The following is a 25,750-nucleotide window of genomic DNA, read 5'->3' as shown; positions in this document are numbered from 1 at the left end:
TTTAATTTTATTATGGCAACTCCCTTAAGAAGGCAGCCTATTTTTCAATTCAGCTCATAAACTATCTGAGTGCAAAATTTCATTTTCATCCACCCATTTTCGTGATTGAGTCGCAAACATCCAAACCCTCAAACTTTCACATTTCATAATATTTTGGCATTTATCGTATATTTTTTTGTAATTTTAATAAGAAATTAATATAAATTAAAAAAAAGTGGTCAAAAATTTCGCGACTCTATATTTTGTCCATATAACGTGAAAGATGTTCTTCGATTCCTTTACATTGAAGCAGCCTTTAACCTCATTCGAATATTCATTTTTTATCTGGATACCTCGTAAATATAGTAAATAGGATTAATTTTTTTTTCAAAATTTCTCTTCGGCCTAAAAACTTTGAAGATCGCATACCTTCATATTCTTGACATTGTTGTTTCTGTAGCAGCGTAAACACTCTCCATACAGTTATTGGAATGCTGCTAGAGTCACAGTCCTTTGCTGTTCGTACTGGTGACTTAAAACCGACAGTTGTGGGAATGGCTTGAAGTATTTTGCTTCTGCATCTTAGGTCGCTGGAAAGTCGTAGGTCGGCGTCGTTTGCTTTGAACCTCATCAACGTAGACAAAGATTGTCTCTGCTTGATGGAAAGCTATCGACTTAATGCTCTATAACAGTCTCATCGATATTTTCTTTCTTTTCGGGGTGACAGGAAAAAATATACTCGCATTTCTCGTGTCTGTCGAGAATTTAATGTTTTAGATAATGCTGATTTTTAATACCAATGATGACTTTAGTTGTACTAATGGTTTCAATGCTTGGCTGGTAATGATATTAAGTTGAGTTTGTGCCTAACATTACTTCTCTGTAACAACATAAATTCATAAACTTTTTGAATCAATAAATAATAAATTGCAATTGGTTTAAAATTTCCTAATTTATCTATTTTTATTTCATTTTTCCAGGCAAACCGTCAAAAGTCATCCACTTGCGCAACATTCCAAATGAGTCCAGCGAATCAGATGTCATCTCATTAGGTGTACCATTTGGTCGCGTCACAAATGTGCTCGTTCTGAAGGGCAAAAATCAAGCTTTTCTCGAAATGGCCGACGAAATATCCGCGACATCGATGGTATCGTGTTACACCGTGACCCCGCCTCATATGCGCGGACGCATGGTCTACGTACAGTTCTCCAATCATCGCGAATTAAAGACAGATCAAAGTCACAACAATGTAAGTATCATATTGAAAACGTTTATTAATTTAAAATTTAAAGTATATGAGCAAGCCGTGGTATTTCAGCCATTTCAAAGTTTTACTTAAAACTAATGTGTGTATGCTTGACTACCATCTCTAATAGTGCAGAGCATCAATGGCAGATTTAAAAGCAGATATTTGAGATAAACACTCAATATTTAATTTTTTTTATCCAAACTCCTCTTCATGTTATCGAACATAAGAGCCACCAATGAATGTCCCCGTAAGCCATTCACAAACACAGTTGGCAGCTGCCATTAATTGGGCATAAATAGTGGTGTGAATAAACTAATTCACATACAAACAAAATGAATGCTTGAGGCGAACATTAAATTTAAATATCCTCATTCATGCCAAATGGCACGGTTGATGGTGTGTCTGGTCGACGTCATTTAATAGCCCACATTGCCAAACTCATTTGTAGAATGTGCATTAAAGCGACCGAAAGAGGTGAGAAACTCGACACTTTTTAATTAATCACAATTTGTAACAAATTATACCCAAAATATCCTTTAAATCACGGACAGCAAACAAAAACAACCCACGTACGATTCTCGTTGGCTGGCAGCATTTAAAAACATATGTAAATTTTCATCTATCTACTATAGATGCATGTGTTAGCAGCACACATGTACGCACACTCACCTTGTGGGAGATCGAATTAGATTAGAACCGGCGCAGAACTAGCGCTGTAGGGGATGGTACTAGTTTTCAGATTATTTTCCTCAAACCTAAAATAGCTGTCCTTGTGCTTAACTAAAAATTATCCCGACTGCAAGTCGTAGCCAAAATGAATATGTTTGACTTCGAAGCTCATCCCAATTGGTAACATTAGTAATCAAGGTTGATCAAGTGAAACGGGACATAATTAAGTTAGGCTAGGTTATATTGGCTGACCGAAGTCTCGTAAAAGCCATTTTGGTCCATAGATCAGAGTCATATTTTAGCGAAAGTATGCATCGCTCAAGATGCCCGTACTGTTCACGAATTTTAAGAGTCGCTCAAGCTCCAGTTCAGGGATACATTCTAGCTTTCCAATACTGAGAGCACCCATGTAGCAAAGTCTTGTGTTCGAGAGAGCCAGACTGCAGCATAAGAGATGCTCTAGGGTTTCTTTTATACCGAAATATTCAATTTCATATACAAAAAAGATTTTGTTATATTAAAATGTCTTCTTAAATGTTATATTTTCGATTTTCACAATCAAACTACGATGGCTAGCACAAAACCGTTCAGAAACTGTGCCGCACTCCATGCCTTTTGCGCTAGTTGCGCACCCGTCACTAAACAAAAAACTAGTGCTGTAGAGGATAACCGCCAGTTTTAACGGTAATGTGTGGATCCGCACATTTAAAATGGCATTTGCGGTCTTTATTTCGATTTTAACCCTTGTACTGTAACCGTAATTTATAACTTATAAACCGACACGTACTGCCAGGCATACCTTCACACATTCAATCCAAGCCATATTTGTGCTCATACTTACAAGCACATACTTGTGCATACATATGTTCGTACTCGTACGAGAGAAAGTGATTAATTTTATTGTACGGAGCCCCCTTATTTTCACCTGCCTGCACCTTTTTGGTTTAAGGCAGAGGTCAAAGGATATCTAAGAATCCAAAAGTAGCAGTGGGAGGGTGAAAGTGTTTGTCAACCTTCGCAATAGGCCAGTAAGTCAGTCACGCAGGCAGCCACTGTCTGTCAAGTGGAGACTGCCAGTTAGTCAGCTAACGTGTGCGTCAAGGTTCTTGAGTTTTGTAAGCTACATAAGTCAAGTCGACAGCTGTTTCTTGCCTTGTTAGTACGCTTTCTCACCACCCACTTACAATCAATGATGACTGCGTGAAGCGAAAGCAAAATAAAAAACGACAATCTGTTACATTTCACTGATTACCGCTAACATGTTTGTTTGTTCTCCTTTTTTTTTATATCCATTTTAGTTACTTTTTCTTACCTCACATCTTCAGACAGATAGAAACTTGTTGCCTACTGGCAGTGACACAAATACGCAATGCAAACAGCGGGTAGTACTACTCGTATCTTTATGTATGCATGTATGTATAGGTGCGTATGCATGTATGCAAGGCAAGTGTGTGCTTAGTGCAAATGCTTTTTACAGTTATACTATTTAAGTACATGTTTGTCTACTTAAGTAAATCCACGGAAAGTATATGGAAATGCTTTTCCAATTCCTCTAAGCACATAATTAATTTTCTTAGTTTTTCATTACTTAACACCTGTGTGAATTTACCTTCACAGGAATTTTGCATAAGATTTAATTATTACTAAAATAGTTGAGCTGTGGCCCATATGAAATGTTATGGCAATGAAAATTTAATAATTTTTTTTGTTGAAGTCAGGGTCTCAAATTTGCAGGTAAACAGCTTTGACTTTCATACTCAGAAATTATGGCATATATCTCATATGTTTCGTCGTCTAACGAATCTCCAGATATTGATAATTTTTATGATGCACCTTTTGTTCTTCAATCCAAAACAACAGAAAAAAGTGTATTGATGGTCTTATTCGTGGGGTTTTTTCGCTGTAGACTAACATTATTCGATTTTCCGTATCCCATATTCGAATTTAATAGTACTCAACTTTGTGCAAGCGAAAAGTGACCCGTTTTGTAAACGTTATATCATGATATATCGCGTTCTTATTTGAGCTGTCAAAGTAAAAAAAATCGTTAGTCCAAATTCCGAACGCTATGTGGATCACATTGTAATTTTATGTACTCACCTGTTAATTTGTAATTTTTATTGCGTGCCTTACTGTCTGTCTAATGGAAGTTTAACCAGCAACATTCAAACTTAGAGTTCCGCTATAAAAAATGTAAATGCTGCTAAATAGGTACATATATCCCTTTTGAAATTCGCGGTTAAACCCTTTTTGGGTGTTCGGCCGAGCTCCTCCTCCTATTTGAGGGTGCGTCTTGATATTTGTTTCACAAATGGAGGGAGCTACAGTTTTAAGCCGACTCCGAACGGCATATATTTTTTTATGAGAAGCTAAATTGTTCTCATTACAGGTTTGCCATTGCCTGCCGAAGGATGATCCACTATTAGAGAACCCTTTTTCCACCTGCCTGTCCAAAGCAAGATTAGAAAATTATTGATTTATTTGTAACAAAATCGAACTTATCATTGCGTGAAGCTGAAGCAGTTTTAAGGAAAAGTGGTGTTAATGCATCCAAAGACACGATTCGCGGACGCTTTTGTGCAGAAGACCTCCAATTCCGGAGCACATTGCATAAAACCGCTGCTCGCATTATCGCACATTGAAAAAAAGACTCGCATGGGCTAAGGAAAATTCAGAACGGAAATGAGGCAAACATAATATTATCGGATGAATCTTTCTTTTGGATGAATAGTTGCATAGATCGGTCCTGGTGTACTGCTGATAATCGGCAATCGGCAATTTCAACCAAAGTATTACTGCCATCAGCTGCGAAAAAATATTTGGAAGAACTAGTTAATCTCGGGTTTTACAGCAAGATAACGGTCCCAAGCATTGAAGCACAAGTTGTGTAGAGTGGAAACAGCAAAATGGGATTGAAATGCTGGATTGGCCTTCGTATACGCTTGATGTCAACCCTAGTGAAAATATTTCAGAAATTTTGAAGCAAATAGTCAAAGAAAAACACATATGAACGCTCAAAAAGTTATCAAGACAATTTCGGTTAATTTGGAGACGAATATCTCCACAACTTGCGCAGAAACTAACATAAAGTGCAACTCGAAGATATGAAGCCATTGTAGCTAATTATTGAATATATTGGGTATAATAAATATTATAATCCAATACAATGCAGTTTGTTAGCATCGAATTTATGAAATATATTAGTTTCTAAACTATGGCGGTCACGCTTCTATTGAATATACTATATCTACACCCCTGTGCTTAGTTAAAGTTTAGGCAGAAGCTGCTTGCGTAATTGTCACCGAAAGTGTACCATCTGAGTCATCACAAATTCGTTGTATAAATACCAATTACGAATTAGCAATTTATAAGTTAGTCAAGATGCTTTCCATTTAAATTCAACCGGGCTATTCGGGTCATGTTATTCGATTTCGATGTAACTCAAATATGTTGTTCTCTGGTCAAAATAATGAGACACGTATTTTTTTGTTCGCCCGAAAAAAATTTTTTTCAAGAGTTATCGGCAATTTTGTTTTTCGGCTCAAACTCGATTTTTTTTAATTATATAAGAAAAATTTTTTTTTAAATGCCCATAACTTAGTCAATAATGAACCGATTTTAATAATTCTGGGTTCAAAATGATCGTAATTACTTACAGGAGCGACTTCATGTAGAAACAATTGCAAAAAAGTAGTTGAAAATTTTTTATTTAGCAAAAAAGAAAAAAAATTGAAATTTTTTCGAAATTCAATATTTCAAAAAGTGTATTTTTTTTTTTTTTATAACTTTTTCCAAATCAAAATGAAATCTCAAACTTTAATTGAGCTGAATGCCTAGTAGCTAAAATGCGTTGTTTTTGAGTAATGAATTTTTGAGTAAAAACCCTGTTTCGCACTTTTTGTTTTTTTGCAAAATAAAACATTTTCAACTACTTTTTTGCAACTGTTTCTACATGAAATCGCTCGTATAAGTAATGACGATCATTTTGAACCCAAAATTATTAAAATCGGTTCATTTTTGACTAAGTTATGGGCATTTAAAAAAAAAATTTTCTTATATAATTAAAAAAAATCGAGTTTGAGCCGAAAAACAAAATTGCCGATAACTCTTGAGAAACAATTTTTTCGGGCGAACAAAAAAATACGTGTCTCATTATTTTGACCAGAGAGCAACATATTTGAGTTACATCAAAATCGAAGAACATGACCCGAATTGCTCGGTTGAATTGAAATGGAAAGCATCTCAAGACATTTATGCAAGGACACCACAACACCGTCCGTCATTATTAGTGAACATTTATAAGTTATTTACATCGTCCTGCAGGCATCACCCCCTTGTTCTGTATATTACAAGTGAAGTTACTTGTTGTTGTTTATTTGCATTGTGAACGGCTGCCAATTATAGCGATTACACAAATTATATTACAATAATCAGACATGTGTCTGGCGGCCAACGGATTTGTTGGTTAGTTAGTTGGAGTGAGTGTCTACAAAAATAACGCATACATTAAGGCGATTGGTGTGTGAATTTAATATTTCCGATGGTGGTATATTGCATGCCAATTCATTCTATACGGAAATACTTGTTTTATTTAGTATGGATAGGAAACAAAAACCACTACAGTGACTTCTACTTAGTCAACTCCCACTCCGCAACCCACACTCTGACGCATGTACACTTCAGTACTAAGCCAATTCAGCGTAATTAATTTTTGTGTGCTTTTTTTCTTCATAATTTATTTGCTTTTCAGTGTATTTTGATTCCGATTTCGAGTACTGACGGAATAATATTGAAAAAAAGCGCTTGTATGTCAGCCCATCAGTCTGATTTAGTTAGAAGGTGTAACTTATTAGTGGCAGTAAAAGGATGCCCTTTATTCTTGCACCTAATAGTTAGAGTGTTCCGATTTAGCTCACAATTGCTCTGTTTTGTTCGTATTCCATTTTAGAGGTAATTTCATTATGTCTCTCTTCTAGAAATCCTCACCTTTATATGTAGATAAGTCACTGGCGCAGTCGATTTTCATAAGCTTCTCTTGGGGCAAATTTTTTACCAGCAAAATCAATCGCCATAGGCGAAAATAGATAATAATAACCTGATGTCAATCTGGTGGTATAAGCTGCGTGCATAAGAATCTCCACACCAAGCTCCCGGAGCTTCTGACGAACCACTATCAATGTTTGAGACCTGGCGGGCGTTATCCTGACGGAACACAATAATTCTTCTATTGGTCAAATCTGGCACTTTTTGAGCAATTCCTTGCTTTAGATATGCTAATTCTTGACATTTTAGTTCCGAATTAAGAGTTTGACTAACCATAGGTGATCCCAAGGCACGTGCAGGTTCTCTAGGGGGTTCACTAGATCTTTCAAGTATCATTGCTAAGTTCGCTGATAAGAATAATAAAAATAATACTAATAATCGTAGATGAGGTGTTTGGCCGAGCGCCTCCTTCTATTTGTCGTATACGTCTTCAGGTCGTAATTGCGATTATTGTTGGCGTTGGTTATTATTCGTGTGATATTTGGGAGTGACATTTCTTCGCTTTATTTAAATTTTTTTTTACTTTTTTCTTCTTCTCTTTCAAGCATTTCAGGCACAAAATTCACATTTAAGAATAGAAAATACGAAATATTTGTTGAATTACTTAAAAGACTTCTTATGCGTAATAAATTATCTTTAAAATTTTCGTTTTTTAAAAGAAATATTAACAATAGAGTGTACGGAAGAAATAGAGTTTTAAAAATCTATCCTTGTATTTGAAACTCATGTTCAGAGAATCTCTGGGCCGAAAAACACTTTTTTGTTATATTTGAAACTATGTAACAAGATAGGAACTCTTTTTTCAAACAGCTTCTTCAGTGTTATTTTGAATTTTTTTTTTTTTAGTTTTACTATGAATAAACCTCTCAGGCTTCGTATTCAGTGAATTCCAAGGGTTTGTTAAATTCATAAAACGGATTCAAATGTTATGAAAAGTTAAGCGAAGAAGATTCAATATTCTTGCATAACCTCAAAAGGAGCAAAAGACGAGATTTGCACTTTCAAAACATCAAATTTTATAAGAACTCAATAGCTTTGAAATGTTCTCAGCATATGCTTTAAGTGCAAGAGTGGCCTGTTTTAGCCCTTCGTTTAATTATAAAAATTTTCCTTTTAATTTATAATTCTGGTAGCTTTAAATTAAAAACAGGTAACAAACTGAAACATTTTCGCATTTTGAGTATAAAAACGCACTAAATTTATTGCGAAGAGTTTGGCAATACTGCGCAACTAAGATGATGTGACATCGCGCACTCTCTGATGGGCGCCATCTTATTTCTAGTCTTCTTCTTTATTTTTCGTATTTTTAAAAATTTATTTTTAATTTTTGTTTTTTTTTTATTTTTTTCTTTAATTTTTTTGTTTTTTTTTGGATTTTTTTGGACTGTTTTTTTTCTTTAATTTTGTTTTTTTAATATTTGTTTTGCAATATTCTTTTCATTTTTTATATATATAAAAATGAATTGCTGTTCGTTAGTCTCGCTAAAACTCGAGAACGGCTGAACGGATTTATCTTATCTTGGTCTTGAATTATTCGTGGAGGTCTAGGGAAGGTTTAAAAGGTGAGAAAAGTTCGAATAAAGATATAGGTCAAAACGTGGACCCGGGTAACCTTCGGACGTGTATGTACAATATGAGTATCAAATGGAAGCTGTTGATGAATGCTTTAGTTCAGAGTATTTTTCATGCCGCTCCGTGACTAGGGTCTCGAGGTAGAGACCAAAACTTGGACCCTAGAATGTGTTTGTACAATATGGATATCAAATTGAAGCTGTTGGTGAATGCTTTAGTACAGAGTATTTTTCATGCCGCTCCGTGACTGGGGTCTCGAGATATAGGTCAAAACGTGGACCCGGGTAACCTTTGGTTGTGTATGTACAATATGGGTATCAAATGAAAGCTGTTGATAAGTGCTTTAATACGGGGTAATTTTCATACCTATTGATGACTAGGGTCTCGAAATATATGCCAAAACGGGGACCCGCCGTGTCTTTAAACCGAATTAAACCAAACTTACACACATTGTTAAGGAGGTATTGAAGATGGTTTCCGTATAGTTTGGATACCTATTGGTAGATAGGGTCTCGAGATATAGGTCAAAACGTGGACCCGGGTAACCTTCGGATGTGTATGTACAATATGGGTATCAAATGGAAGCTGTTGGTGAATGCTTTAGTTCAGAGTATTTCTATCCGCTCCGTGACTAGGGTCTCGAGATAGAGACCAAAACGTGGACCCTAGAATGTGTTTGTACAATATGGATATCAAATAAAAGCTGTGGATAAGTGCTTTAATACGGGTTAATTTTCATACCTATTGATGACTAGGGTCTCGAAATATATGCCAAAACGTGGACCCGCCGTGTCTTTGCACCGAATTACAACCACGGGTACAGCGTCCTTTTGATCCAGCCATAATGTCGCTTACTTTTTTAACGCTTGAGGCGGAACTGAACTGTCAAATTGACAGTGTGAGTTACAATGTGTAAATATTTCTTTCTGATTTGGATGCCATAAGGAAAAACGTAAGAGCAATATGTAAAAATTGTTTGTGAATTTTTTTGGAGTGGATTTTGGAACAGTGAATAACTTCTTACGAAATTTGAGAATTTAATGTGAAATCCGAATGAAATTATGTGTGAATGAAATTTTTTTCGTTTTTTTTTTTTGAAAAATATAAATGGATAATGGTTAAAAAAGCTCCAATGCTTAATAAAACATATAAATTGAAACGAAAAATTAATGGATGATCAGGAAAAAAGACATTTGTTTCTTAGTTATTCATATGCGTTGATTTGAAATTTAAAAACAATCTTCTTTTTTCCTGATTTTCAATTTATATTTTATATATATTTTATATTTACTCAAAAACAAATCGAAAAACAAAAAATATTGTTTATGCCAAAGCGCTTGAATAAAGATTAAAGAAATAAATAATATGAAAACCATATCTTTTCTGTTCTAAACCATATCTATTCTATTTTAGTGTGCCCAGCGAAGTGGGCCGGGCTTGCTAGTTTTTTATATTTATTTGTTTTTTTTTTTATTATTTATTTTTTTTTTATTATTTATTTTTTTTTATTTGTCTTTAGCAAAGGTCCCTGGAAAAAGATAAACGTGGCTGTTAAAGAAATTCAGGCAAAAATTATATTATTTTTTCAAATTAAAAAAAAATTCGGTTATTACAGTGTGCGCTATCTTCCGAAACTTTTTTCACAGCGTGTACATATTGGATGTGACACATTGTGTGCTGCATATATACATATGATATATTTGTATTTAAAAATATATATTTTTTCTCTTATTTTACGCGTGAGTGCATACCCTAACTGCAGAACAAATGACGCTTTTTCTGATTCAATTTTTTTGGGCAGATATTGTACAAAACCCCTCGCGGCATACACATATATACGTACACGGTTGCGTTAGGTGTTTGCATAGCCGCCAGCTTGCTAAAAGCGCCGAATTAAATAATTTGTACTTCATATGAAAGCCATTAAAATTTCCCACTACAAATATTATTTATTTATGAAATAATTAGTCAAACTCACGTATGCACGTATATGTGCATGTATTTGTGAGCGGAATTAAGTGCGTAATCCGCCTTTGTCTCTTTCCGTGCCGCCTGCACTCGTCAATGGTCCAATAGAGCTTTACTTCTTTTCGACGTGGTTTGTGTACATAATTTTGTTGCCTTTGAACTTTTTGCTTGCCTGCCCAGCTTAAGTAATTTTCATTTCAATTCGTGTGCTTTCGTATTTCGGTTTGTAATAACACAACTGCATACATATGTATTTTCATCTACATAAATACACACACGACAATGTAAACAAGGTATTTTCGTGCTCTCGCATTGAACCCTCTTAACGCTTTCATCTAATTCTACCGGTTTGTTGCTGTTGTGGCAGCTCAAAAATTAATTTATCAAAATTACCCACAAAAACAATCACACGTCAAATTTGATCCCACAAAACACCCGCAACAGCGCCAAATCCCCCATACACACATACACATGCACATTACATACGCGTATGTATGTGTACTAGTACAACAATTCGTAACAAAGATGTAGATATGCATACTCATACTAATAACAGCAAGTAGACATGTGAATGTACACTCATACATACATACATATTTTTGTAGATATATGTATCTACGTTTCACATGTATTAACATTTGTATTCTTTGGTTTGTTGCTGCCTAACCCCAATGCCGTTTTCACCTTTCGCCATTAGGGTCCGTCACTTGTGCTATTCACCCTCCACATTATCGCGTCGGGTCTCCTGCCCGGAGTTGTTTAGTCATCACCGTCCCGCTTATACTTCAATCTCGACCACTTGCTACTGCATTCATCTTCATTTCTTTCGTAACCTGCAGCTGAAGCTGAACTCAATAGAGACCTTGAACATTCTCATTTGACAGAAGAAATCCTTGGGAATCCATCTGTTCTCAACCACGAATGTGCCAACTGTCTTCGCAATTCACTCAGTGTTTCGCCGCATACGTTTGCCAATCAAATACACTTAGGAATGTTTTGCTATATGTAAAGGGTGGTCACTTTAGTATCGAATTTTAAATTTAAATAAAACAACCAAAATTCAAATTGATTGTGCAGTCTTTATACTTTTTGTGTAGAATCATTCCTGACTTTTTTTCTTAAGATAATCCCTTTCAAATGTTGGTCGCAACTGCGCCGTAATACGTCCATCAAACTGTCGTTTACCATGGTGCGATAGTGTTCGCCATTAACTGTTACATTGGCACCAGCCTTGACTTTGAAGGCCCGATGGGCCAATGATTGCTCCAGCTAATGGGTCGCACCAAACAGTTGTTTTTAATGGCTGTTCTTGAATGGTTTCGGGTTGCTCTTCAGCCCAAATACAGCAATTTTTCTAATCGACGTAGCCATTAAGCCAAAAATGGGCGTCATTGCTGAATACCATAAGTTGGCTGGAACGCGCAATGAACACTTTTCTCAGAGCGTCGATTTTCGTAATACAATTAAACGATTTGTAAACGTTGTTGAGGCGTAAGTCTTTGCATGATGAAATGTCAATGCATACTGAAAAAAGTATGTATTTAGTTTGACAATAGACACGCGTGAGCCGCCGAAAAACCCTTATTGGAAAAACTACCTCATATCTGATCACCCTTTACAATTGTGTGTTTGTGTTTGTGTTTTTGTGTGACATATTATTGTAGATTTTTCGTTTTCTTCACTCTTACGTTTTGTTTCTTAGGTATCAACATACGTGTACACATTTTTATGAAGTTTTTTCTCACCTCTTCCGTTGTTACTTTTGTTCGTTTGTTTCTTTGCTGTTACCGAAATATCGAAATACACATCAGGCCAAACAAGCTTCGCTACAAGAGTGGATGCCAGTCCAGCTGGCAAACCGGAGCTGGTTATGGGTGCGATTTTGTTGTTGTATACAATCATTGTTTGTTGAATTGTGTTGCTTGGCTGATTTGCCTGCTTACTTCGCTATAGTTGCTTTAGTGCTATGAGCTTGAACAGATGATTGCAGAATCCTGTTCTATGAGGGTTAAATCCCTTAGGGTACACTATGAAATATAATGCACACACCTTACAAATACACGCAGCTGAAAACTGGGGACATGTACAATAAGTGCGAGGGTGTGCGTACATATGTGTACATATATCTTATATATATGTATTTTAAAAAAATATCTAAAAATATAAAAATAAAAATAGAAAAAATTAAATTGTATATAAAGGTGTGATAAATCTAGCGTTTGAAATTTCAGATAACAGCTAAAATAACAACCGCGATGTGTCAGATATTTGGTTTATGGTTATGGTTAGGTTACTGTTTTCCCTCTCTTTTTTGAGAAATAATACAAAATTTGGACACTGGAATAATCAGCCAAATCGGCGATGTCTAAAAGTTGCGCTTAAACCTCATTAGACTATTTTTAAAGTCCATTAAAATGTATTCCCAGGAAATTGAATGGCCAACAATTCGATACGTTTTTGAGAGCTTCGGTAAAAGTGAACTCGATTCACCAGCTCCTGCCTCAGACATTTTTTTATCATATGGCGAATAATGCTTGCTTACCTATTATTCCACTGAATATCTATCGAATGTTTTTTATGGCTAATGAATCGTTTAACGACAGAAAAACGTTTTCAAATTGTGGAAATTTACTTTGAAAAAAGAAAAAAACAAAAAAAAAAAACGAAATCTGTTCGCGAAGTTCAAAGTTCATCAGACTTTATTTCTTTCGAAATGAGAAAGGAGGTGCCGTTACGGTGAATGTCAATATCGAGTCATGATGACTAAACTTTTGTTCAAAGAATTAATCGGTCATATTTATTGGAAAAAGTAGTTCAAAATTGGTCTGATCGAATGGGACATGTAGCTCGCGGCGGACATATGCCATATATTAAATTTAAAAAATGAATTCTATGAAATTTTTTACTAGATTTGAAAAAAAAACATTTCAACAATATTTCTGTTTTTCGTTAGCATTTAAGTTATCAAGCTCTTAAAAAACACCAGATATATATTTGTTTTCACTTTCTTTGAGCAGTTATGCAAATTAGTTTACCTGATTGTGAAAATAGAGAACCTATCAGGGTGTGCATGCTTCAGCTCGTTTCCCCAAATTCTCTCTGAAACCTTTCTGTTTCGCGCTCGCCTGATGCGTGATTGCGTGAACCACGCTATGTCCGACGATTTAGTACATATTCTCGCTCTGTGTTGTCGAGGAGCCTCTACTTGTAAAATCTTTAACGCATTCCGAGTTAGCTACAATCAGCCTGAGGGTCTGCTTTACAGTTTTGCTGTCTGCAAGTAAGTTGAGTGTGAAAGGACCTCGCCTTCCGGGTGCCTTAGTAGCTTTACCACCCTGTCAATTGCATAGATATCGGCTGGAAAACTATGTTAAATTTTTTCCACAATATTTATTAAAATTTCTGTAAGCAGACAAAAAATATATATTTTTAACTTTTGTTTTCTCGAAACACACATTTTTGGAAATTTAGCAGATACAAATGTGTGCTTTCATATTTTCTTATTAGTTATATCACTGATAACGGAGAACGAAGTGCAATTACTTGACAGCTACTTTTTTACCAACAAAACTGCACATCATTCTTTTGCGAGGGGTGAATTTTCACTTACAGATAAACATATATTCACTGATTTTTTTAAACTAAAGAGCAGTCAATTTATTACTGCAACGTTAACATTTTTCAATTTCGCATGCCCAAAAGCGTGACAATTTATTTGGGCAGAAAGTAATACAACATACTATAAATCATACATGTAGGTGCATTGGTGTTATGCTACAAGTATTAAGAACATAATTTTTTATGTTAGCCACCTTTTGCAATGCAAAAACATACCAAATAAGCATTAAGAGTCCAAATATAAAATAAATTTTCCAAACACCTAAATCAACTTAGATCTCTACGATCTCTTATGCGCTTTTATTGAACTTTTCTTCGTTAATGCGCATTTGTTGTTGTTGTGGCAAGGATTAAAGCGTTGCTGTTTACTTTTTGTCTTTTGTTTGTTTATATATTCTTATTTTTATTTGGCATTTATTTTTTTCTGGTTCTTAGTTTTTTGCTTTAGTTTTAATTTTCTATATTATGTTTCCTATTGCTTTGCGGTTGATGCTGCTTGTTAGTAGGTGGCTTGTGTTGTTGCCTTGGCGCTCTTTATATTCGACATTTGATATTCAATGCACGTACCAAAGGTAATTGAAATCCATTTACACACGTCACACCAATCGCTTGTGAGAGCAAAAATAAAAAAGAAAACAACAGAACACAAAAAAGAAGAGAAACCCCAGCTTAATAATATAAATATATGTACATCTGTGTTCACAATATATGTAAGTAGCGTGACATGTTACAAATTTGTGACAATTTATTTATTAAAAAAAGAACAGAGTTCATACTCCTACAAAAAGCATATAACTCAAAGCCTCAAAATTTTTACAAAATTAAAAAAAAACAAGAAATTTTAACCAAAGCTTCAAAGTTTTTAGTCAAATGTTTTCGAATGATTCGAGTATACAATTTTGTAGCCCATTCAATTTTGGTATAATGTGGCTCAAAGTTTGCGTTGATTTTTGATAATCATCTTTCTGGAAGTTCTTTTTATATAGAGAAAATACGCAAAAACTCAATTCGCTATAAAACTGCGCCCTCGAAATTTTTCTAAAAATGTTTTCTGATTAAAAAAGTTTGCATTTAGTAGTTTATAATTTTTTTTTTTTAATTTTGTAAAAATTTGACACTTTGAGTTATATGGTTTTTGCTGTAATATAAACAATATTTGAAAAAAAATGTAAAACAAATTAAATAAAAGATAAAATAGAAAAATCGTCAAAATCTTGCTATATGTTGCGCTGCTATTATCGCGAACACAGGTGTACGTCTATGTACATATAACAATAAAAATGTTTCCTCGTGCCGACAAAAAGTAAATACGTGAGCAAACGTGTGCGTGTATAGGTATATTGGAATGACATAAGTTTAACTTGTGCTCTCAATTCTGCAGCATATAAGCCACAGCCCGCACACACACACAAGCATATCAACCGCACACAATACATACATACTTATACTTATGAAGCCATGTGCTTATGTTAAAAAATATGAACCATGCTGCATGCCACAAATCTTCACACGTTACTCAAAGGACTCAGCGCAATAGTGGCGAGGGAAGCCAGAAATCTTAGTCCTGCGTTGGCGGGCACACCACACCTCTTCATGCCTGCTTCCACCGCACATTTCTGCAACTTCTTCAGCGGCAATCAGCGGCTAAAGAAAATCGACAAGAAAAGCACCAGCAATACGAGTCATCTTGTTGGTCTTGGGTGAGTGTCAAACAATGCGCGAAAAAAATGAGAAAGAAAAATATGTAGAAAATAAAACAAAAGAAAGATTGAAAACTCAAACAAAAACAAGAAGAAATAACAAAAGATTAACACACTGGCGGAAAATGGGGGGAAAACACATGAAGGGAGCAAGGCAAGCAATGGAACGAAGCACAAAATTCTGACGGGCAATTTGGCTCTTTGAACTACATAAATGTACGAGGTGAGGTCAAAAAGTTCGCAAAATGAAGGCAAAGTGGTGGGAAATTAGATATGAAATTGCTTTTCGTTTAGGCCTAATAAAACGCTGTCATATATCAAGTTGTCAATTATATCAACAAAAAGAACGAAATTGTATTGCGGCATCACTTTATTTTTCTCAAAACGAATTTATTCCGTTTTACAAGCAAATTATAGTGAGTGAAGGTGCTTGTTAAATGTGTCGTATACTCACTTTTCTAGAGCAGCCATCGCAACGCCGATCTTGCTACACTTACACTGTACGCTTGGTCGCGTGAAAGTATTGCACCTGGCTTACATGTTTCTCTTCTTTTGCATTTCTATATATCCAGTTGTTGCTCTGTAGTATGCAATCGTAATATTAACACCTTTTTCTTGGTAGGTGACTAATAAAATGTCTTAGATATGACAAGATGCCCGAGAAAAATACTCAAACTGATCGTAGATCATATTTCAACAATTTATACGATTTCTATTTTTTTCAAAAGTCCATATTTCATCTTAAGTTCTTCAACTGTTTCAACAATGTCGCAGGACATCACTTCAACTAGCCGGCCTGATCGCTGTTTCCCTTCGAATTACTCCATAATTTGCTTGAATATAGACCATGAAACTTATGAGTCATTATTTTTGGCTGGCATAAAACGCCTTAAGTAAATGTTAAATCATCAGTAAAGATCAGTGATTGTTGTTGTTATAATATCATAACATATAATATTCTACTCGGCCGCCGTAGCAGAATGGGTTGGTAAGTGACTACCGTTCGGAATTCACAGAGGGAACGTAGGTTCGAATCTCGGTGAAACACCAAAATTAAGAAAAAGTTTTTTCTAATAGCGGTCGCCCCTCGGCAGGCAATGGCTACCTCCGAGTGTATTTCTGCCATGAAAAAGCTCCTCATAAAAATATCTGCCGTTCAGAATTGGGCAACAACAGCAAGACGCACACCACAAATAAGAGGAGGAGCTCAGGTAAACACCCAAAAAGGTTGTATGCGCCAATTATATATATTCTACTTTAATATTTAGATAATATTGCTGAACTGACAGTCTTTACTCGGGCATAAATTCGGGTCGTTCCGTAAGTCCCCTACTCTCCTAGAAAATAATGATGTATGACGTTTTTCTCTTGTTTAGCGAGAACTTAATCGCGAGATGGCTTTCTCAGTAGTTAATCTATTCTTCCCAATGAGCGATTGCTGGTGAACTCTTCAAAATATTTCGCACAATGTAGTTTTCTGGAATATGCTTTATTTTTAGGCTTGAGTGTAATAAGAAATAAACTGAAAAAATTTCCAAACAAATTAATAATTTTGAGAATTATTTAAGGTTGCAAATTTTCGTTCAACATTTTTTAAAATGAAATATCTCAGTTCTTTTTAAAAATGTAAACATTTTTTTTTTCTTTCTTTTTTTATTTCCTTTTTTGGGATAAAAAAGTTTTCTTAAACATTTTTTTTTTCAAATGTTTGAGATCATTTTTGTTTTTTTAATTTTTAAGATAAGATTTTTTATTCAAGGCTTAGGTTTGGTTCAGGGGTTTTTAAAGTAAAACATTTCGGTGTTTTTTTTTTTTAATTTTTAACAATTGCACTTTTGTCATTTTATTTTTTAGGATAAAATACATATGTTTCTTAAAGAAATTTTTTTCGAAAAACAGTTTTATTTTTTTAATCGACATTTTTGGTAAACAATTTTTTTATTTTATTTTTTAAGATATATGTATAAAATGGAAGTTTTAAATTTTTTTTCCGAAAAACACAACTAATTTTTTTAATAAAAATTGTCCGGAAAAATTTTTTTGCAAATTTTTGGAAGACCCCTAAGCTTTGTAACTTTTTTTTTTAGTCAGCAGTAGCCCGAAAAATCTGTATTGAAACACAACTGTTCTCCCGAAATTTTTGAATAAAAAAACTATTTTGGAGAAAAATTTACTGTTTAATTATTAAGTAGATACACGTGTTTGAACATAACTTGGAAAGTTATGGAAATGCCACTAGAAAACTTTACAGAATAGTGCACACAGTCATAGTCGCAGCTATTCATGACAAATGTTCGAAAAATTTGGGTTTTTCAAAATTGGCAAAAAAAAGTCTCCTAAAAAATTTTTAACTAGGAAATAAGATTTTATTACAAAAAAAAAAATTTTGTTCGTTTAAGTACATTTTATGGTTAAAAATTAAAATCAAATGATAAAAGAAACCGAAGATAGCAACTTTATATCCAAATTTTCAACATTTCCAAATATAAAATTTAAAATTTTTTTTTTAAATTTATTTCTTCTTGCACTCAAGAATAAAGATAAACCAAATTTCAGAGAAATGTATGATAATGTCCACTTGGATTACTTCCCATTGAATCCCTCGTAGAGAAGAAAACATTAACTACTGAAAAAGCTGACAGCCGTGTCCAAAATACTTGTTTCACTCGACGCTTCTGTTGATTTTTTTAGCTGCCGATAACAGACCAGATTTATGAACTGATTTGACTCAGCATTAGTATTTATAGATGCATGAAGTCGACAAATAGGGGTAGGCAAAAAAACCACTCGCTCCACTCCATTTTACAAACTTTGTGACCACCCCTCGTACGTGTGTGTGCATGACGCAGCGTGCTAATACATCAACGAAAATCCTTTAACTTGTTTTATCCTTCTGATTTTGTTTTTGTTTTAAATTTTTGTGCGTTCCTTTGCCTTTTTGATTCGTCTTTTCTTTTTATTCTATTGGATTTTCGCTTTCTATGCTACTTTTAGCTAGTTGATGTGGTTATAAATGCATGTGTGTGCGTATAGAAAGAAAGCTTTCTGGCCAAATATATAAATAAGCGCACAAACAAAGCTCACTGCGTACATTTCGTGTGTGATTTCATTTGGCGTGTCGCGCGCGTCTACCTGCAAGGAAGTGCTCTTGTGGTGATGTTGGTGGTGGCGGTGGTGCGCACATAAATCAGTAAAGTGCCTTATAATCCTGCAAATGGACATGATACACGATGCCATTTGTTCACACATACACATTCACGCACAAATACACGCATTAACGTCGGCACATATGTATATATATTTCGCATATTTGCTTGTGCGTGCATGCGTGTAGGTGTATGAGCGCTTGCGGTGCTGAAATCTTTTTCTCGCCTTGTTAGATTGAAATAAAGTAGAAAATTAAATAAACACGCTGCTTACGACGTATGCTCCGCCAGAGATAATATTATTAGCGCAAATCAAACAGCATAAACACAAAGCAACAACAGCAAAACAGTCACATAACAACTGTGCACAACCTTGTATGTGTGTGTTAACAAAAACAAGTGCAAAAAGGATTTACAATGATTTCGAGGCTTCAGAAATTGCGCTTATGCTGTTGCTTATTCACCTACAAGTTGATGGAATAAGAATTTTCATGTCGACAACTATGTTTTCTTTATTTCTTGTTGCTATTGTTGTTGCTTTGTAGGCATGTACATATATGTGAGTTTGCTATATATATAATCTTATTGATATTCCTCAGTTCTTACACTAATAGAACTGTTGTTGTTATTGGTGCAACTACTTTTACTTTACCGATTGACGTTTGCGTTTCGTTGGCTTTAATCCCTTGCTAATAACAGTAATCCTTTTTGTGGGTTAATCGCATGACATTTGTTTCTTCTGTTACTGTGAGCTGATTTAGTTTTTGCTATTGTTCTTGCATGACAATAACTCGGCAACTATTTGTTGCTATTGCAATTATTTTACTTATAATTGTTTCTATACACGAATTTGTTGCTGGCTTATTGGTGGAGGTGTTGACAGTTCGGTCGAAAGGATAACTGACAGGCATTAGTTGCATGTCGACATGTTCGTTTGGCAGAATTAGCAATTTAATTAAGCTCACATATGAATTGATGACTTGTGAGTGCGTGTGTAAGTGTACATAAAGCGCCTCGGCCTCATGCCTATAATTGCTTCTTGTAATGCAGTAAATTGGATTAGTTTAGAACTAGCGTCACCTTAGCTGTTCAAGAGGGGATACTGGTATTCGTTCTTAACATTATTTTTTGGTAAGAAAAAGTTTTTTAAAAGCGGTTGTGCTTCCTTGCCATGAAAAAGTTTTACAAAACAAACTATCTGTAATTTGCAGCTGACATAAAACTGTATGTTTTTCCCTGTGCGGCACCAAATCAGGACTCTCAGACCACAAATAGGAAGTAAGTCAAATGCCCCGCCAGTTATAAAGGAAGTGGCACAAGTTTTCATGAGTTTAAAAAATTCAAATTTGAAAAAGAAACATTGAAATGTGGATAGCTCGAGACCGAGGCTGACTTTAAAGCTGTGCATTTGTACATTTTTTCTTAAAATTTAATGTAGAATCCGAAACTGCTAGGAACAAAATCGAAAAAGGGATTTATCTGCCCTAATGCATATACATAAGAGAAAATACTCTCAATTTAAGAAATAATTCGACGTCAGCGTCACCAGAAAAAAATAGTATTCATAATTTTTTCTTAAGGTTTTTTTTTTATTTTCCGCATTTGCCGCATGGCCGAGGAATAATGGCGATGCACAACTCCGGTAAAAAGTAATCTGAACCCTGCTCTAAAAATTGACCTATCTAATTATCAGGGAAAGTTCCGTCTAATTTCGATTCTTTCATCCCTGAGATTTGCGGTTTCAAAGACAAAGTTTTTAGAAGTGTTATAAGATAAATTTTTGTACCCCCAACAATGTTTCGCTTTTCCGGATAAGCAGAAAAACACCGAACACGCAGAACAGTTGTCTTATTCATGCCTCTCACAAACGAACTAAACATGTCACATTGCTAAAGCCGTGAACATATCTGCGAAACGAGTGTACCAACATAAAAGAAATAATAATCGAAAGTCGAATATACAGAGCCCGCGAAATTTGAAAATTCACCTAATTTTTTGAACATACCACGTACAAACTTTTTAACTGTTTATGAAAATTTTAAAACCGTTAGTTTTGTTTTAAAAAATTACAAGTCCTATAACAATCCTCTAAATATATAGGGAACTCATTCAAATGCCACAGAATTATAGTATTTTGAAAAAAGATTAACATAAAAATTTATCGACCTGTATCTTAAAAACAAAAGTTATAAAAAAAGTATAAAAAAAAAAAAATTTGTAAAAACAAGTACAAAAAAAATTAACTTTTTGGCCCACGAATGCCTTTCACATATAACTCCCGGTTCGCGCATTGATGCGTAACTACTATTCAGAAGTGCACAGATTTGAAACTCCGGGTACGCAGTTTTTTTGCTCTAAGAGTAATGTATGCCTTGAAAAACTTCCTTATAGAAAGCTGTTTTCTTCACGGAGGTGACTGGTCTCTCCATTTGTGGAACAACATCAAGACGTACAACACAAACAGGAGGTGGAACTCGGCCAAATACTCGAACGAAGCGTACAAGCGCCAATTGTAATCATATGTAAATCGCAAAAAAGTCAAAAAGACCAAAGGCACAGAAAAAAAACTTAAGTTTACCCATATCACCTAGATTTTTCGGAAAACTTTACAGATACGTTTTTTCTATAAATTTGGATAAACCGCTTTTTAAAGCGAATACCGAGTCTCCTGATTTTGTAAGACAAAATGAATTTAATAAACTTGAATATTTTTATTACTCAAATGAACTCAATAATGTCGAAGATATCAACCTCTCATGTCATGTACAATCTCAATGGTCCTACTTATAAATCTATAGCTCGTAAGAATATAGTTGCACTCCAAAATAAACGAATTAATAAGTAAATAAATAAACCTTCAGTTTCGATATGAATGTATATTATGTAAACTTTGTTCGAAACTCAGGACAAAATTACGCTTGCTGCGCGTTAAAAATAATCCAATCTATTTTGAAAAAGCAACTACATTCTCCTCAACCATTTGTTGCACCCCAAGTGAACTTGTTGCAGTTGCAAGCTTTCTTAGTTTAAAATCCATATGCAAGTTTAATAGTGTGTATGTGTGTGTGCAAAGCATATGGAAAAAACTGCATAAACTCTGCAGTCACAGCCTCATACACCCACACAAACATACCCACTGGCGAATACTCGTGCACCTCAATGTCGTGGGAGGAAAACAATAATATTTATGAAGCTTAAAATGCAAACAACTGCTTCTTTTATACGCTTTATATAGTTTTTCGATAGTTCTTAACTTAACTTTGCTTTTGTTAACTGTTTTTTGTTTTGTTTTTTGTGTTTTTGTTCTCATTGTTTCTTGCTTGGGTGACAAAAACCGCTTAAAAGCCAGGAAAGTGCAGTGAATGAGGGCGAACAAGCGACGAGTAGCGTGTAAAGCGAAAACTTAGTTCATTCTTTCCATTGCCTTTCACTTTGTACTTTTTCATGTTTGGATTAAAGCTGAAAACAAAATGGAATATTATGCGGATATAAAAGGAATCCCCGTTACGGCTTATGGCTCGAGTTTATGAAGAAAGCCAAAAATTTGTTTTTCACCAGTCGCACTTTTCAATTTTTTTTTTCAGTTTTTTTTGCTGGGTGCTACTGTTGCTGCTCATTTAACGCTTTTTGCATAAATAACAGTAACTACGTTTTTCAACGCCATCAATTTTCAAACGCTTCACTTTGCTCTAGTCGGTGCTTTTTTCTCCATTTATTGCACTGCTGGTATATAAAGTGCCATAGATTATCCTTCAATTTTATTTTCTTCATTTTATTTTACTTTATTTCTTTCTCGCCACACTAAAACTTTCACATTTTATGCTGTTTTGCGGTTGACATTGTGGTTTCGGCATTTTGGCTCAACGGTCTAAAGACCGCGCACAGTTGCCTCTTAGCTGCTCGCTCATCACCTGTCCGCCTGCCTGCCTGCTTGCCGTTCTCTTGCACAGCTGCGCCGTTTGTAATAAAAATGAAAAACTTTGTAAATTTTACGCAAACTTTTGTTAAAAGCTTTTATCTGCGCTCTTGTTTGTTGGCATTGTTGTTGGATTTGTAACCATTTTTTGTTTTATGAGCACGTTTACCTTTAGTTTTTTGTTACTTTCTTCGTTGTTAGTTTCGTTGCCATTGCGGGAGTGTCCCGCGAGTAAGCATTCATAGCGTGTGGTTCAGCCCCCGCCTCCACTGTCCACTGGCCCCGATCCCCAACTACAAATTGACACCGATTATGACTTTATTATGCTTTTTGTTTCCTGTTGTTGCAATTTCAACAATTCGGTGTGAGAGGTAAGCGCGCACGTCTCGATTCCAGCTCGTTCGGTAGGCCTCTCCTGGGAAGTGAAAACTGTCCAACAAATGACAAAGAATATAAATAAAAAAATTGGAAAAACTAGTTAAGGATACAAATATATGGCTTGTATGATTGCAGGCCTCAAGTGTCCGAAAGTATAGTAATTTTTGTGTAATGGGTGTTTTTGCTTTGTGGGCGTATAGAACTTTTGTTAAAAATATTTAGCTATCAAACGAACTGTCCAAGAAAACACATGCCTTTAACATGCATAATATGTTTTGTATAATATATTTTTGCATATACTCCGTTAGATATTTGAAATAACTTTCTCTATCATTCCTTGTTGCAACCAAATTTACCTTGGAACGCAAGATCCACCAAAAGTGGGTCACATTCATATTTTCTATTTTCCGTCCATTTGCCATCTAACAACTAAGACCCGAACAATATTTACAAATGTTGAAAATTTCAGTTTGAAAAATTTCAAACTTCATATTCTGTGACGCAAACTTACAGAGCACTTCGCCCTGTTTCCAATTTTTTTGGTGAGATCCTCACGACACTCGCAGGATCGCCTAATATGAAACAAATAAGTCATTGCTTGGTGCTGTTTTTATGTCGGCCAGCCGTATCACTCCGCCACATTTTTTGCAAATTACGGTAAAAGTATTAGCGACTATGTGGTTATCCACTTCAATACTTATCGCTTAAGTAGTAAATATTCGATAGCCAAAACATATCAACCAATAAGTATGCGAACTGCTCGTAAGCTCCTGCTTACTTTTTGGAGCTCTAATAATAAAGATTGAGATGATCTTGCATTACTAAAGAATTCAGACATCCATATGTGCTACTATATTAATTGGGACTGATACTGAAATATACTTTGTTAATCTGTAACCCGCCTGAACACTGAACGCAATTTTACTTGCTTATGGAACCAGGGCGTTTCAATAGAGACATAATCCTCGCACAACTTTATAACTTAAAATGAAGAGGAGGAATTACTTTGCCTTTTACAAAAAAAAAGAAACATCGTAACTTCGTATTGGAAGACGAGTTTAATCTTCAGCTGATGAGAAGTGAAGCATAATTTCATCAGCTTAATATTAGCAGTTGTACTTCAACTAATTGCACATTTGTCTGCTGTTATAATTCATAACTAGGTGAAATGTTGCGCGCATGTCGTTTTTGTTGTTATTGCAGACAAACGCCCCGAAGTATACCATATGTGAAATTGCATTGAAGACAATAGATATGTTGCATCTGTTGGGATGAAACCGCGAGTCAAGTATGATGTAATATAGTAGTAAGAGTAATTATGTACTTTTATCCATTCATATATTACCTGAATGTCTTTCCCTGAATATAACACTTCAGCAAAGCAATACGAGCATAAGCGCTCGCGATTGCAACAGTTAATACCCGCCTGTAGGGAGATCCACCGGTACTGAACCAGCGCACTGCTTATGAATTTAGAGCCATGACTAGTTTGCGTTTCTTATTTTCTATATGGAAAAAATCAACTGTTGATTTTTTTATGATAACCTCTAAAATCTCATTTGTATCCTGCTGAATTTTTTGACAATTCGAAGTTGGGGCTTTATTCAACAGAAGATTATTTTCTTATTGTTTCCGACTAGAGTTAAATTCCAAGATTTATGTTTATGAAAAATATAACTGTCCTCTAGCTCGCATTGCAACAGTACACGCTACCTACTCTACGAAGATTAGGTAAAAATGATATTTTTACACATTCATTTCTGAGCAAGACTTGCCTCTGAAAAACGTGGTCGCAAACGCAAAACAATCAGAGAAGACGATCGGCATATACTCCAAGTCTCTAAAAAATAACCTACAGCGTCATCTGCAGAAAAAAAATGCTTAGATATGAATGTAAGTGACGTAACAGTTCATACATGCTTGTTGGTTCACAAGTTATATGCGTGAAGTTCACGAAAGGTTCCTTTGTTGAAAAAAAGCACGTTGCGGCACGATTAAAATTTACCAAACAACACTCAAAATGGCCAAAGGAAAAATAGAGAAATATTTTGTGTACAGCTGAAAATAAGGTGGTTCTATTTGGAGGTACTGGGTCTAGGCAGTATATCCGTTGCGCGCGAAATGCTGAATATAATCCGTAATAGACGGTCAAGACAGTCAAACATGGCGGTGCGAAAGTGATGGTGTGGGTAAGTTTTTCTTATGGCCTAACGCTACAATCCACTTGATAAAAGAAACAGTGTTAGCAGGTATATATAGTTCTTCCAGCAAGGTGGCACACAAGTAAATTTGCCAAGGAGTGGTTTCAGGTCAAGGTAGTTGAGTTCATGTCAAGGGCTGCTCAATCACATAACCTCGATCAAACTCCACAGAACTATGGAACACAGTCCACGACGCATGAAAGCAAATCCCACTGAAAAGGTGTCGTGATCCTATTGATTCCATGTCGCGCATATGCGCAGCGGTAATAAAAAATCGTGGTTATTCAATTAAATATTAGGAAAACTAATGC

At 35.1% G+C, this 25,750-nt stretch overlaps 1 protein-coding gene across 2 annotated transcripts in view; it reads left to right on the top strand.

Annotated features, from left to right (window-relative positions):
• Window positions 1-25,750, top strand: part of LOC129235529 (polypyrimidine tract-binding protein 2) — a 158,992-nt gene that overhangs the window by 41,390 nt on the left and 91,852 nt on the right. For both annotated transcript variants that reach the window (XM_054869419.1, XM_054869418.1), the window contains exon 2: window positions 960-1,228. In XM_054869419.1, the coding sequence (XP_054725394.1) occupies window positions 960-1,228 (269 nt within the window). The remainder of the gene's footprint in view (window positions 1-959; window positions 1,229-25,750) is intronic.

Source organism: Anastrepha obliqua, chromosome 1 (genome assembly GCF_027943255.1).
Source record: "Anastrepha obliqua isolate idAnaObli1 chromosome 1, idAnaObli1_1.0, whole genome shotgun sequence".
In the NCBI taxonomy this organism is placed as follows: domain Eukaryota; kingdom Metazoa; phylum Arthropoda; class Insecta; order Diptera; family Tephritidae; genus Anastrepha; species Anastrepha obliqua.
This window is presented reverse-complemented; position numbering and strand designations above follow the sequence as displayed.